The sequence below is a fragment of the Artibeus jamaicensis genome, unplaced genomic scaffold (assembly GCF_021234435.1).
Source record: "Artibeus jamaicensis isolate MK-2021 breed Jamaican fruit bat unplaced genomic scaffold, CSHL_Jam_final contig_797, whole genome shotgun sequence".
NCBI classification, from domain to species: Eukaryota; Metazoa; Chordata; class Mammalia; order Chiroptera; family Phyllostomidae; genus Artibeus; species Artibeus jamaicensis.
Genome location: NW_026521977.1, coordinates 18,914,614 through 18,931,260, shown reverse-complemented (window position 1 = coordinate 18,931,260; position 16,647 = coordinate 18,914,614). Strand labels below are relative to the sequence as shown.

General features: G+C 38.5%; 1 protein-coding gene across 6 annotated transcripts in view; it reads right to left on the bottom strand.

Annotated features, from left to right (window-relative positions):
* Positions 1-16,647, bottom strand: part of HIPK3 (homeodomain interacting protein kinase 3) — a 91,279-nt gene that overhangs the window by 62,295 nt on the left and 12,337 nt on the right. For all 6 annotated transcript variants that reach the window (XM_037128307.2, XM_037128310.2, XM_037128311.2 and 3 more), the window contains exon 2: positions 6,269-7,367. In XM_037128307.2, coding sequence (XP_036984202.2) covers positions 6,269-7,365 — 1,097 coding nt within the window. In that variant the 5' untranslated portion in view covers positions 7,366-7,367. The remainder of the gene's footprint in view (positions 1-6,268; positions 7,368-16,647) is intronic.

The following is a 16,647-nucleotide window of genomic DNA, read 5'->3' as shown; positions in this document are numbered from 1 at the left end:
CCCAACGGTCATATCTAACTCATAGGGAATTGAACATTCCTATAAGGGAAATGTTCCCTATGAAAAATGAAGGAAATAAATGTAAAATCACTTGAAAAAAATGATGCAGTATATATACATGGTCTTCTAGTATTATAAAGTAGCATGTATAAAATATTAGTTATTATTTGGGGGCCATTCTATGTACCTTTATTTTATTCTAGGAACATTCTCTTTGAAAATTAAGGATCTGATAAGGCATGAGGGGGAGGGAATGCCCTAAACAAAAACTGATAAGCTTAAATAGTTTACCATTAATTACAGGCCTTTCTGTCCACTATTACATGCAATATAGAAAGCACTGTTTACTTCAACAATTCATGCTAAATTACTTAGTACAGTAGCAAAGCATACCAAGTGCTATAAGGTTACTTCATAGCCCACTTTCTTGTCTCTGTGTTCTGAAATGACTCAGAACCACAGGAGGAAATTTATATTTGAAAAAGATATTCATGACCTGAATGTTGCCACCACACCTCATAAATACAGCACCTTCTGCTGCTAAAACCTTTTATGCATTCAAGAGCCTTATGTGTTCTTGACAGAAACCATACTCAAGCAGCTTAATTTAGAACATGCTGACCCTGAGCAAATCAACGCCCTTAGCATGTACTTCTGGCTTATATCACCACAAGAGCTAGACAGCCTCACCATCTATAGTAGTCAACAATTTCTGGCCACTGTCCCCTGTCTATTTTAAGATATCCCTACTACATTTCTGTGTTATACAGTTCAAAGAAATAAAATAACACATGAACCTGTGTTTAAACATAAAATCATTTACCTTGGAACCTGGGGTATGTGTGTTCCTACTGTGATTAGCCCCAAAATATTTAATTTGGTAAGTTCCCATTTCCTGCTTTGAAAAAAATAATGGTTACCTGGTATTTTCATGTAAAATTATACTACATATTAAGACAGTACCTGAACTAATAAGGACTACACTACATTTTCATCAATCTACCTTGACATTTACTAACTCTTCTAACTCTTGGATCGAACTGAAATAAAGTCCAATTGAAATCGTTTTTGTCGACTAACATCAGACATCTCCACCAAACTCTTGGCACTACACTTTGTTTACAAATAAAAACCTCACTTTTTTCTAATTCTAAACACAGAAACTGTAATTTAGCATAGTAATTATAAAGCTTCCAAAATTCAGGCAGATTATTTACTTAAAAATTTTAATATAAAAACAAATTAGAAACTACTAATTTCCTTAGCAATTAATCATAGCTTTTCTTTTTTCATTGCCAACAGAGTTTAATGTTTGTGTAAAGGCCTAATACTAGCAGAAACCATTTTCATAAAATATTTAGGACTTGAGATTGTTTTTTAAAGAATTTTCTTTACTCTCTTGAAATATTTTATAACAGATAATGGCAGGTATAAAAAATTATAAATAAAGTTTTTTTCTTTACTCTGATCCAGAAAATTTCAATAAAGAAAAGGAATCTAGGTATCATGTGGGCTAAATCTGATATGCAGAACAATGCAGGCCTCAAATAAAATGAAGTCGTTTACTAACAGATGAACTAAATATGGTACCCAAGCAGGTGGAGCCCAGGGGCTTATACAATATGCTACCTGACTAGTAAAAGTTCTTAAGACAGAATCCATAGAGTACAAAGGGAAGGAAAAAACACCACTATTCTTTTCATTCTGTTAAGATTTTAAAATATTATGTCCAGGAAAAATTAACTAAAATCTAATCTTATACTCCACTAAATTAAAAATAAAGTTTGTCAGGGAAACAAAGGATCGTACAAATCTTAGTATCTCTTAGTGAGAGATATTAACACTCTCTACCCTCCCACAACTATAATTTTTAAACCATCTAGTAGGTTTAAGAACAGTATGTAGCACTCTCATACTACAAAAAAAAAAAAATCGCGTACTCAGGAATGTACTAAAGGGTAAATTAATCTATATTTCTAATTTCTAATAATCACCAAGTGATAAATACAGAAATCTTCTGATGTCCTAGTAGTAGGGCTTATGTTTAGAACTGATTTTTTTTCATGTATTTTTTTAATTTAAGTAAAGTTGGTATACAATCTTACAGGGTTATTGATTTCAGGTGTACAATATAGTGACTCAAAATTTGTGAACCTTACAATGTGATCATCACACTAAGTAATCATAATCATCTGGCACCATGTAAACTTATCACATTATTGATTATATTCACCTTCCCTTTTTCACCCATTCCCCCACCCTTCTGTTCTGGTCTCTGTTTCTATGAGTCTGTTTTTGTTTTGTTTTGTTTAGATTCCACATATAAGTGAAACCATATGGGACTTATCTTTCTCTGCCTGACTTACTTCATTTAGTGTAATAACATTCCATTGTGTATATACTACATCTTCTTTATCCATTTGTCTATCAATGGACATTAGGCTACTTCCATATCTTGGCTATCGTAAATAAGACTGCGGTGAATACAGGTGTGCATATGTCTTCGAATTAGTGTTTGCTGGGTCATATAATACATCTCTCTTCAGTTTTCTGAGAAAGCTCCATTCAGTTTTCCACAGGGGCTACACCAGTCTGCAGTCCCAGCAACAGAGCACAAGGGTGCTCTTTTCTCCACATCTTGCCAACACATTATCTGTTAACTTTTTGATAATAACCATTCTGATGTGCAAGGTTGTTTTGATTTGCATTTTCCTAACGAACCACCATGTGGAGCATCTTTCCATATGTCTGTTGGCCACCTGTCTGTCCTCTGTGGAGAAAGGTCTATGCATGGCCTTTGCTTGTTTTTCAATCTGGTGCTTTTTTTAGTTATTGAATTGTGTTAAGTTTCATATATATTTTAAGTATCAAACATTTATCAGATATATCATTTGCAAATATATTTTATTCAATAGGTTGCATTTTTGTTTGGTTACCTTCACTGTGCAGAAGCTTTTTAGTTTGATGTGGTCCCATCTGTTTATTTCTTTTATATTCCCTTGCTTGACGGAAAATACTTGCTTGATCCAAAAGGTTGTTACACACACTGATGTCAAGAAGTAAATTTCATATGTTTTCTCCTAAGAGTTTTATGATTCCAAGCCTTACATTTAAGTCTTTAACCCATTTTGAGTTTATTTTTATATATGGTTTGAAAGTAGTCTATTTTTTTCTTTTTTTTGCATGTTATCTGTCTAGTTTAACCAACACAACTTGAGGACAGTCATTACTTCAGTGTATCTTCTTACACCCTTTGTTATACATGGGTAGACCATATAAGTTCTCTATTGTTCCACTGATCTATGTGTCTGTTTTTGTGTCAGTACCATACTGTTTTTATTATTATAGCTTTGTAGCAGTTTGAGATTAGGGAGCATATTCCAACTCTGTTCTTGTTTCTCAAGATTGCTTTGGTTATTCATTGTCTTTTGTGGCTCCACGCAAACTTTTGGATTATTTCTTCTAGTTCAAAGAATAATTACATTGGTATTTTGATAAGAACTGCAATGAATCTGTAATTTGCCTTGGGTAATAAGGTCATTTTAACAATTTTAATCCTTTCAATCCATAAGCATGGTATATCCTTCCATTTGTATCTCCTTCAATTTTTTTCTTCAGAGGCTTAGAGTTCTCAGAGCACAGGTCTTTCACCTCCTTGGTGAAGTTTATTCCTAGGTATTTTAGTCTTCTTGATGAAACTGTAAATGGGACTGTTTTCTTCACTTCTCCTTATCACTGCTAGTTATTACTGTACGGGAATGTGATAAATTTCTGTATATTATTTGTTATCCTCCTACTTCACTAAATTTTTATTCGATTAATTTCTGGGTAGACTCTAGGATTAAAATCTAGAACTTGGAATAACCTATCTAATTAACCATCAATGATCCCAGCTGGATATGGGCAGGGTTGCTTTGCAAGATTGCATTGCAAGGCCCCACAAGGTCCTCCCCTTCCCTGTTGGGGCAGGCCTGCCTGTTGCACACACCTTGGCACTTTGCTAGCTCTGCTCCCTTTCCAAGCAGTATGGTTCCTTGCACACTTGGCCACACCCCACTCAAGCACACCCCTCTACAAGCAGCCCAGGGAAGTTGCACGTTTGCTTAAATTATACAGTCAGAGCAGGGCTGAGGCAGGCTTGCATGAGCGCACACAGCAATACTTTGGTATTTCTGCCCCTTTGTCTGTGGTGCAACAGTGATCTCAGCCAGATCCCCTCTCACCACTCAGCCCTGCCTGAGTGCTCTGTTGCTCTGTCTGCAGTAAAAGCAAGGTCTGGGTGGGGATGCTCTGAGTGCCTTCTAGCTCCTCCCCTTCCCCAGGTGGTGCATCCTTACATGAGCACACAGGCAAACTTTGGTACTTCTGAACTCTGTCTGAGCTGCAGAGGCAGGGAGTGGCACTCCTGTACAAGTACACACATAGCAGCACCCCTCTCACTATGTACAGATCTCTCCTGCCTGTGTGTCCTGTTGCTTTAATTGTCCTCAATCAGAGTAGGGTCTGGACAGGGCTGGTCTGCATGCCTGTCCCATTCCATTCTTTATCCAGGTGACACAGCCTTACATGAGCACACTCTCTGTGGGCAGGGGCAGGAGCTCCTGCATGGGTGTGCACACAGCAGCACACCAATCACTCAGGACAGGGAAGCCCAGAGTGTAGATGGATACCACAAACTTTTTCTAACTCCTCACTGTCTCTAGGCTGGGAAGCCCCACTTGTGCATGCACCCTGCTGCACCTGCTGGATCAATCTTCAGAAAAGGCCCCTTGTATACACACTATGGTGCTCTCCTGTTTCTGCCAGATTTAGCTCCAGTACAGGTGGCCTGGGGATGGGGTATAGCACCACACAGGTCTGCCAGAGAAACTGTGTACGCTATACGGGGATGGAGCACCCACTTGCTGTCCAGGTTCAGGGGAATTATAAACAATGGCATTCTCCAGTTCCTCCACTGGATTACTCCCTCAGCTCCAAGAGGGCTCTTGTGGTTCCCCTATGTTATCTATGCAGTCAGTCAATCTTGCTCATTGTGCAGAGGCTATTCAGTTAGCTCATAACTGTCTCTCAGCTGGATTTGCTCTATACACTGGGGTACACTTGATGTATTCCTATGATGGAGGCAGCACAGCATCCACCTACACCTGCACCTTGGACAAACTCCTGAAGCTGATTTTTGCAGTAGCTAATTATTTCTATCCTATCTTGTCCTGGGGACTGCAGCACATATTTGGAAGAAGCTAATCGCTGTTAGAAGATAATGCAAAGGCAGATGTAACACCTGAAAATAACGACCCCCCTTTTAAATAAATAAATAAATAATCATCATGTTCTAAAAATGTCAATAAACTCACGCAGGCTGATGTGAAAAAATTTTCTCAAAATTATAAAACTGTAAGTTCAAAGCATTTACATACACAAGAAGATTTTTTGGAATCTTGGTCATCACTGGCTAGCCCATAAGAATATTGTACTCGAAGTGAGTATTTTATTAATCATGACATTGTAGCACTTTATCAACATGGAAATTATTTTCTTCTTTAAATTCCATCCATAGCACTATAAATACCATACAGGGGGAAAGAACATAATAAAACTTCTTATGAAGAAGTGGCCTGAATGTTCGTGACAGCCATGGAAATGTGTTTTTTGAATTCTCATAATTTTTCTAAATGTTAAGTTATACCTGATCTACATATTATTGATTTCAACAAATCAACAGTAAAAAGTTCTGTCTTTTTATGATTGATTTAAGAGAGAGAGGAAGGGAAAAAGAGAGAGAGAAACATCAATGTGAGTGAGAAACGTCAATCGGCTGCCTCTCGTATACACCCCAACCAGGGACTGCGCCTGCAGCCTTCTGGTGTTTGCGGACAACACTCCAACCAACGGGGCCACCTGGCCAGGGCCATAAACCAGTTCTCTTAAGTGCTGAAATGCCCAAAGACATATAAAAAAGATATTGTACTATAAGCCCTTCTTCAACATATTAAACCTTCTGCTTCATAATCATTCCTTCAGATCTTCTATTAACAATAAAAATAATGAAACATCTTTCGCACTGAACTTTGCAGCAAAGATTACTATTCTGCTTCGGCAGATTTTATGCCTACATTTTAAAAATCTTGTTAAAACCTGAAACCTGAACTGATCTTGTCTCGACTTCCTTCTTCATCTAAAGCAGTCTTTTTTTTTCATCACACACAGATTCATTTCAGTTAGCATAAATTCAGCATTTATTTCATAACCAAAAAGTATTGTCACCTACCTGTAGTACCGAGACTGCAGATATGTTGAACAAACAGTCTTTGATACGTGACTGGCCGACCCAAAGTCTATTACTTTAACCCTATAAGGCTGCCGAACAGGATCCACCAACATAATATTCTCTGGTTTGAGGTCAGCATGAATTAAACCAAGACTTTTCAATTTTTTCAGTGCAGTGGCCACTTGTTGAAGAATGGGTCGAATTACTTTTAGTGGCAGGGGACTGAACTTATTTTGTTTCAGAAAGTCATACAAGTTTTGTTCCAGCATCTCAAAGACTAAACAGGTATGGTTACGGTGCTGAAAGCATTCATAAGCTCGTACAAAGTTGTACTCATCAGCATTTTCAGTACTGAGTCTTGCTAATATGCTCACTTCTATTTGACCTTGACGTGCATAAGAAGGATGATTCTTCAAAATTTTGATTGCTACAATTTCATTTGTCCCTCTTTTCCAGCATTTGACTACCTGGCCAAAAGTGCCTCGACCAAGAAAATCAAGGACTTCATAAGTATTTTTCATGGAGCATAAGACTTCATGCTGTACTAACTGATAGTCTCCTTCTCCGGTAGTACAACTCTGTTTTGTTCCTGTGGTGGTTGTCACAACTGTCACTGGATTTCCCATGTTGGTTTGCAACATTGCAGGAAGTATGGACAATTCATCGACAATCTGCATTGCGCTGCTATGATTATCCAACTCCTCACTCTTGCGCTTCAATCCACATCGCTGAGGGCCTCCTAGGAAATGTAACCTGTGTCTCCACGCCCCGATCTGAGGTGCCTCTACTTGAGCTTGCTGCGCCTGAGCTGCTATTACCTTTGTAGCACCCACAGTGTTTTTTAAAACAACAGCACTTGTCTGCAATGAAAAGTTGTGTCCTCGAGGTCTGTTAAATGCTATCTTTGTCTGAAAAGCACTACCCTTCGTGACAGGATGAGAATTTCCAACGTTTCTACCATTCACATAGGTCCGTGGATAGTTTCTTTCCTGGAATACACGACTGCTTGGCTCTACTTTGAGTTTCTTCACACTACAAAAGGCACTTGACTGAGTTTGATAAACAAATGGTGGGTAAACCAAGACTTGTGAGGCCATACCTACAAAACAAAGAGAAAAAGAACATTAACTACAAAAAATTTAATTTTAAATCTCATGAAGAACACTTTAAAAAGATCAAATGCTTAATTTATAAAAACAGTTAAATTCCATCAAGATTTTTTTTACCTTGGAGAAGAAGCATTTCAATAACTCTACTTTAGTTAGTTCTTCAGATATTATGAGTGTTGCAAAAAAGTCACTTCTATGACCCACACCCACAGAAATAAATTCCAAAAGACAAATGATGTAACTCACAGACAAGAATTTCTAAAGCAGCTATTACAAAAATATTCAAGGATTTAAACAAAAGCATAAGCACCAATAAGACAGACTTGAAAAGTGTTTTTAAAATGGAACTGGTGAGGCTGGAGAACCCTGCATACCACACACAGATGGTAAGAAAGCAACCTGAAAATACCTAACAAAATTGCAAATGGATATGTCCTCTCATCCAGAATCAGGCAACTCATTCACAGTTAATACAAGAATATTCGTGCAGCATTGTGCAAAGAAATACAATATTGGAAATAATCTATCATCCATCTAAAAGGCACTGGTTAGATACACCTTGATAAATAAACCATCTATATATAGTCTTCAAAAAGAATGAAATCAATCTCTTTACCCTCCTAAGGCCTGACTCTGAAAATATTACAATTATCTGAAAAAAAATGCAAGATTCAGAAAAATGTGTAATATTAAAAAATTTCTTAATATCTATCTGTACATACATTAAAATTATAGATTTCATTAAAATTATAAATTTGATTTAGATAAAAGTACAAAGAATATTGGGGGCAATGAGAAAGATTTGTTATTCACTATACATCCTCTTTACCACTTTAAATTTTACTATGTATATGTATGACCTGTTCAAAAAGTTTTTAATCATTTGGGGGATCTATTAAAATATATATATTTCATATTTAGAGACAAAGTAATATATCTGGGTTTTGCTTCAAAATAATAGACGAGAAAATGGATGGGGATATGGACTAAATAAGGTTAGCCATAAACTGTTCATTATAGTACCTTGATTATAAAAAGGAGTTCACTATACTATTCTAACTACTTGTAAGCATGTTGGCACTTTGCATTAATAAATAATGTAACTAAATAAATGATGTATATATAGAACTCCACCCAGAAAAGACTCTAATCCGGTAGGTCTGTGATGAGTTACCAACATCTGTATATGTACACACTCCTAAAGCCATTTAGAATAATACTAACCTCAGAGAACCAGTAATCTAGTCTGTACAAAAACTAGGCAAAATCAAGTCCTACCAATTCAGGGCCCTCATGTCTGAGCCGTCAACAAGAAGTCCTAGGGAACTGAATGTATACCACTCTAGGCCAATCCCTACCATGCTAAATTAAGGTGCCATGCTGTGGACAACAGCTGAGATCCAAGGAAATACCTTAGACATATTAAAGAAACTATGAAGAAAAAAAAAGAAAGAAAGAAACTATGGCAATTTCTGAATCCTGCTGTTCCTACCTTTCCTTTCCCAACACACCAAATTAGAAGGCAATTAGTTAAACCAAGGGCCCCACCCGAGGCCAACTAAAGGGAGCTTAGAAAAAGTAATTACTCCTCACCAACCAATAACCCAAACCACTGCCCTGTGGGACCAATCTCAAAGGGGACTTCAGAAACTAAACAGGTAGGATGTCACATACTATACATAGCACATAAGAAGAAGGGGGTGGGAGTGGTGCTAGAGATAGTTTTTATAATAGACCCCAAAATAATTCACAATTACTAACTAACTTGACCACTGGGACTCCCTGGCACATCCAAGTATTCAGCCTTTCCCTTTTCCCGCCCTCCATCAGATAAACTCATGTCCCAATAAGAGTATTTTATAGTGCGTATTTTTTGAAGATTTTATTTATTTATTTTTAGTGAGAGGGGAAGGGAGGGAGAAAGAGAGAGAGAGACTGAGCCACACCACTCAGGGTTTATGGTGCACATTTACAGATTTTACAGAGTACAGTATTCCAAAGAGCTGCTGAAGTCCACGGGGTCTGAAACATTCATTCAGTAAAATACTCTTTCCTATTATTTTCCATAGCCATGTATACTACGTTATACCTCTGTAGCTAGGTTATTCATGAACTTGTCATTTGTCCTTATCAACTAAGAAACTAAAGTTTTGAAATTCTACCCCTTTATGAGCTGGAGTTGCCCATGACATACCACTCAGAGGATGGTGAAGACCCATGTTATAAAGTACGCACTATGCTTTCAATCTTCAAGCTTAATAATCTAACGTACTTGAACTCTGATTAATGGGTTTTACTTTCCATTCCTCTACAAAACTTTAAGACCCATGTGAACTTTGTCCAAATTCTTCACATCCTTTTAAAATTACCAAAACAGCCATGTAACCAATATTGACACCCACAAGCATGGGTCTAACGCTAGCCAAAATAAAACTTCTTTTATTTCTTTGCATACATATTACAAATATTCTGAAAAAAGAGGGAGGAAGCAGAGATTGAAATATTTTACTACCTTAGATTCATTAGCCAATATGAAAAGTCTGTATTATTTTCTGCCAAATTTATACACATTCTGTTTGTAATCAGGTTCTTCTTTCGAATGTGCTCTGACACCACAAATAGATGTAATTAAAGATAATAATGCCTTGGATTACCCAAAATCAACTTTTTTCTTTTTTTGACTTGAGAGAGAGGAAATGAGAAAGAGAAGCATCAATGTTATTCAAGTATTTACGCATCCATTGGTTGGATCGGTATGTGCGCTAACAGAGGATCAAACCCGCAACCTTGGCCTATCAGGACAATACTCTATAACCAACTTGGCTACCCTGCAAGACCAATTCTCAATTTTTATTTTATTTTTTAATATTTTATTTATTTACTTTTAGAGTGAGGGAAAGGGAGGAAAAAAGAGAAAAAGGGAAATATCGATGCCAGAGAGAAACACTGATCAACTGTCTCTTGCACACACACCCAGACCAGGACTGAACCCACAACACAGGCATGTTCTCTAACTGGGACCGGAGCCCAAGACCCTTCGCCTTCCAGAAAAACACCCAAACAACTGAGCCACACCAATCAGAGCCAATCCTAAAGTTTTAATTTTTTCTTGTAAAAAATTATAGGAGCCCTGGCTGGTGTAGCTCAGTGGATTGAGTGCGGGCCTGTGAACTAAGGGACTGCGATTTGATTCCCAGTCAGGGCACACACCTGGGTTGCAGGCCAGTTCCCAGCGGGGGACACACGAAAGGCAACCATACACTGATGTTTCTCTCCCTCTCTCCTTCCCTTCCCCTCTAAAGATAAATGAATAAAATCTTTATAAATAAATAAATAAATAAATAATCCTTATTTTAAAAAATTATAGTAGAGCCCTGGCTGATATGGACCAGTGGATTGAGTGCTGGCCTATGAACTGAAACATCACCAGTCAACTCTCAGTCAGGATTGCCTGGACTGCAGGCCAGGTCCCCAGCTGGGGACATGTGAGAGGCAACTGGTCGATCAATGCACATCAATGTTTCTCTCCCTCTCTTTTTCCCTCCCTTCCCCTCTCTCTAAAAATAAATAAAAATAAACTTTAAAAAATGTCCAACAGACTAAATTCAGGTTTCCAGTCAAGATGGTAGCATAGGTAAATGTGTTACTTGCATCTTCCCACAACCACATTAAAATTACAAATAAACCACAGAATATTCCTCATTCAGAACTACCTAAAATCTAGCTGAATGAAAGTCCTACAGCTAAGGATATAATAAAAAGGCCACGTGGGGACTTTTAAGGAGGGGTGGAGACCCAGAATCCATGTGTAGCAGATAAAGATCCACAGGAATATCTCAGCTTCAGAGGTACCCTCTGAGGAGTGAGGAGGTCCCAGCCCAACACCAGGCCACCCCCAGCCCAGGGTTCCAGTGCCAGGAAGAGAAGTCCCCATAACTTCCGGCTGTAAAAAGAACAGTGGGAATCATGGCTGAGTGAGACAAAAGGCTGCTGGAGTCCTAGGCATTCCTCTTAAAGGACTCACTAATGGACTTGCTCTGCCTTACTTGCTCTAAGGTCCAGCACTGGAGGCTGCAGCTAAAAAAGCAAAGGGACATACACAAAGGAACTGAATTATCTGGCTTTGAGGCAAGAGTTGGAAGGACAGCATTATCCCAGACAGACATGCTAGCAGAGGCTATTATTCCTTTTCTGAGCCCTTCTCCCACAAGCCAGGAAGATGCACCCTATCTGAGCCTCCATCAACCTGGTTGATACCATCAGCCCTGCCCCAGTGATTAACTAAGACCCATGTCCACCTGACTTGCCCACTCAAGCTATTTCCAAATCTCTCAAGCAAGCAGCATCTGGCCTCCACATGCCCCATACCTCTCGCTAAGTGGCCCCAGGCCCAACACTAGTGGCAGTCAGCCTTGGTTCAGTGCTTGGCCTCTCCTGGGCACCTCTAAGCCCAGCACAAGTAGCAGCCACATGTAGATCACTCTGTACTTTATGCCAGTGGTCATGGCACAACACAGGTGATGGCTAGCCTTTCTCTGCACCTCCTGAGATACCAGTGCACTGGGAGGATAGCTTCAAACCACATCAAAGCATCATCCGACAATCTCCGCAAGCAATACATTCATGGGGCAATGCAGCCGGCACCAGAGCCCTGCTGACGTTAAGTCCTGATCTCTGGGATGGGCCCCTGCACAGCTTATTCTCCACAGTGGTCCCTGCCAGTCCTTGCAACCAATCAGCCTGGGGGTGAATCCCTCCCAGTGAAATGACAACAGCAATAGAGGCTCAAGTACAAGGGGATTAGGTGGAGATAGAAGAGGGTATACGGAGATGAATGGTGATGGAAAGAGACTTGACTTTGGGTGGTGAACACACAATATAATATACAGATGATATACTATAGAATTGTGTACCTGAAACCTATAATTTTATTATGCAATGTCACCCCAATAAATTCAATAGAGTAAGTTCAATAGAAATGAAAATAAATAAATGGCTCAACTACAACAGGAGGGTTTACACAGCCCATGAGGGGCAGGAAGGGGAGTGCCCAGGGTGGGTGACAGAGGAGGTTGTGCCACTGGACCTATAGACCCCTACTACATTAGGCCACACTACCAAACCCAGGACGTGTAGCAGCTCTACTAAATACAGAGAAACAAACACAGGAAGGCTGCCAAAATGAGGAGACAAAGAAACATATCCGAAATAAAAGAACAGGACAAAACTCCAGAAAAAGAACTAAACAAAATGGAGACAAGCAATCTACTAGATGCAAAGTTCAAAACACTGGTTATAAGGATGCTCAATGAACTTAGAGGAAAAGTAGATGAACGCAGTGAGAACTTTAACAAAGACACAGGAAACATAAAAACTGAACTAGAAAACATAAAAAGAACCAGTCAGAAATGAAGAATATATTAATTGAAATGAAGACTACATTATAAGGAATCAATGATGGAGTAGATGAAGGATCAAATCAGATATCTGGAAGATAAGGAAGTAGAAAAGACAGAAAAAAGAATCCATAAAAATGAAGACAGTGTAAGAAGCCTCTGGGACAACTTCAAGAGAATCAACATTTAAATCATGGGAGTGGCAGGAAAGCAAGCAAGCAAGGAATTAAAAACCTATGTAAAAAAAATAATGACAGCAGACTTCCCTAACCTGGTGAAGGAAAAAGACATTCACATCTAGGAAGTGCAGAGAATCCCAAACAAGATCAACCCTCTTGGACTTCATCACCACCAAACCAATATTACATAAAATGTTAAAGGGTCTTCTTTAAGAAGAGTAAGAAGAAAAATAAAAATATGAATAATAAAATGGCAATAAATACATATCTATGAACAATGGAATGTATAAAACAAAATTAACAAATAAGGAGAACAGAGACGGACTCACAGATACAGAGCACATGTTGATGGTTGCCTGTTGAAAAGGGGGTGGGAAATGGGTGAAAAAGGTGAATGGATTAAGAAATACTAGCTGGGCATGGGCCAGTGTGGCTCAGGTGGTTGGTCTTTGTCCCACAAACCAAAAGGTTAGGTTTGTTTCCTGGTCAGGGTACATGCCTGGCCTACAGGTTCTACCCCCTGTCAGGGCATACAAAAGGCAATCAATCGAGGTTTCTCTCACATCACTGTTTCTCTCCCTCTCTTCCTCCTTCCTTTCCTTTCTCTCTAGAATAAATAATAAAAGAAAAAAGTGTTTAAAAATAGGAAATAATAAAAGAAATACAAATTGGTAGTTACATAATAGTCATAGGGATGTAAAGTACAGCTCAGGAATATAGTCAAATAATATTGTAATAACTATGTATGGTGTCAGATGGGTACTTGATTTATTGGGATGATCACTTAACAAGTTATATAATTATGTCTAGTCACTAGACTGTAGACTTGAAACTCATATAATACTGTATGTCAAGTGTAATTAAAAATAAAAAGTTGCCCTGACCAGCATGGCTCAGTTGGCTGAATGTTGTCCTGCAAAGAGAAAGGTCGCCACTTCGATTCTCTGCTAAGGCACATGCCTGGGTTTGCAGTCCAATCCCTGGTAGGGGCACATGCAAGAGGCAACCAATTGAAGTTTCTCTCACACATCAGTGTTTCTCTCCTTCTCTTTTTCCCCTCCCTTTTCCTCTCTCTAAAATAAATCAATAAAATCTTTTTAAAAAGTTATTTAAAGTAAAAAAAATTGTAAGATATACATAAGATAAAATTTATCATTTTTAAGTATAATTTTTAAAAATTCAAATCAAGTAAAGACATTTAGGAAAAGGAAGAATAAGCAATAAACAAACATTTTTCCATCAATGAACTCCTAGCAAGAAGCAAACATATGTACATGAATAACTACCTCATTAGTGACAGCAGCAACATAAAGGATTCAGGTGGCAAAGAAAAGGGGATGATTAACATATGCGCTAAAGGAGCACAAAAAAGGATTCAGTAAGAAGTTAACCTATGAGCTAAATGTGAAAGGAGGATGTGAAGAAGTCTGCTATGTAGGAGAGGATATTCCATGCAGTACCAACCAACAGCATATATAAGGGCACAGAATGAAATACATGATATACCAGTTTTATTTGGCTAGAACAGGGACACACAAATTATGGTTGGCTAAATCTTACCCAGACTATTTTTGTATAGCCCAAAAACTAAGAATGTTTTTCACATTTTTAAAGGGCTGTTTAAAAAAAAAAAGTATGCAACAGAAACCACATGTGGCTTGCAAAGCCCGAAATATTTGCCATCTGGCCCTGTAAGAAATTTTGCCAATCGCCACACTAGACATTAACTTGCCAGTAGAGGGGGCAGCTAAAGAAAAAGACAATCCTTGAGGAAAAGGATAGCTTTAAAAGAAGACACAGATCTTAAAACCCTTGTCTTCCTGGCTAAGGAGTTATGGGTGATGGGGTGCCTCATATTAACATTTTAAAAGATTATTCAAGAAAATTTGTGAAGGATAAACTGGAAAGGAACAATAATGGCAACCCATGAAAGACTACTGTTAATAGTCAAGGGCGATGAAGTTGAAAGTACCGACTGCCAACAAGTAGGAAGAAAGAACCACAGAACTTGGTGAGGAATACAGAAAGGAAGAAATTGACACAACCATATTTTTGGCTTGAAAAACTGATCACCAAAAAAACAAAGAATAACTAATCACCAAATAATAATATAGGAAATGTTTAAAAAAAATAAACCCACCCTTAGTGGGTGGCTCAGTTGCTAGGAGCATCGTCCTGCACACCGAAGGGCACACAGCTGGCTTGTGGATTCTCTCCCTTGTCAGGGCACATATGGGAAGTGACCGATCAATGCTTCTATCACATTGATGTTTCCATTTCTCTCTCTCTCTCAAAATAAATGTATTTTTTTAATTTAATAAATGAATGAATAAAATATAAAACAAGAGGACAATTTAGAGGAAAAATTGAACTCAGTTTTAGACATATTGAGTTTGAGGTTCCTTGTGACTTAGCCTGAGTTCTCTTAAATGTAGAATCTCAAAGAAAGGCCTGTACTCAGGGAGTTTCTTGGGAAGTTATCCCAGAGGACAGGAGTGAGGGACCTGGGATCAGGAAAGACAAAAAAATGAATAAACAATAAGCAATGATAGAACTAAAAATTACCATTTGCCACCTGGCTGGTGTTCAGTGGATTGAGTGCTGGCCTGGGAACTGAAAGGCTGCCAGTTTGATTCCCAGTCACGGCACATGCCTGGGTTACAGGCCATGTCCCCAGTTGGGGGCGTGCTAGGGCAACCGATCGATGTATCTTTCACACATCCGTGTTTCTCTCCCCCTTCTTCCCTCCCTTCCCTTCTCTCTAAAAATAAATAAATAAAATATTTTAAGAATTTTACCATCTGGCAACAATCATAACTGAGTCAAACAATAATTACCAATGGATATGAAAACTACTGGATGCTGTTGACTGTGGGACTCTCCTGCTTCTCCATGTACTGCAGGTCTCTGTTCTGGAGTATCTGCTCAACGATATTGTATATTGAGCAGCCTTGGAAGGGAGAAATAATGTTTTCCTCTTGAGCAAAGGACAGGCTGACTAATGTCCAGTAAAATAAAGATTATGACTCCCTCTTGGGCAAATGTCAGGCAGGATTATTGCCCCTAGTATAAGATTCAAATTTCCTAAGCCTGGAACTCCTATTACGTAACTCCTGTTACGTAACTTCTTTTTTGCATAAGTCACCTGGTCTTGTTCACATCACCCTGTGGGAATGGAGTTGGGGAACTAGGGCAAATACTGACATACTGACTGACTACCGCTATCACTATAAATAAAAAAGACCTTTATCTCTGACCTTACCACCCCCAAAACAGTCCTTTATCTCCTATCTTCCGCCAGCATCCTTAGCTAATTTTTATCTTGCAAGACCCTTGAGAGTTCTTAACATTTACACACCTTCAAAGTGCATGACCGCAAGATATAAATTAATCAAAAGGAAGAAACCAGCAGATCCCACCTTAACGGAATGATCAATGTGAGCATCATGTGCCTACTGAAATGATGTACTAAGAGGAATACACTTCACTGTGATATTTCTAAGCACAAGAAAACAAACAAATCCAAACTGAAGGCCACTGTTAAACAAAAAATCCACCCAGTAGCATCTGCCATGTCAATGTCAGGAAGCAACACAAACACTGAGACACCTTTTGGATTTCAGAAAGACATAAAAACTTTTAGAAAAAAACTGAGTAAAAGGACATCATCTCTGCAACTTGTAATAGTTCAGGGG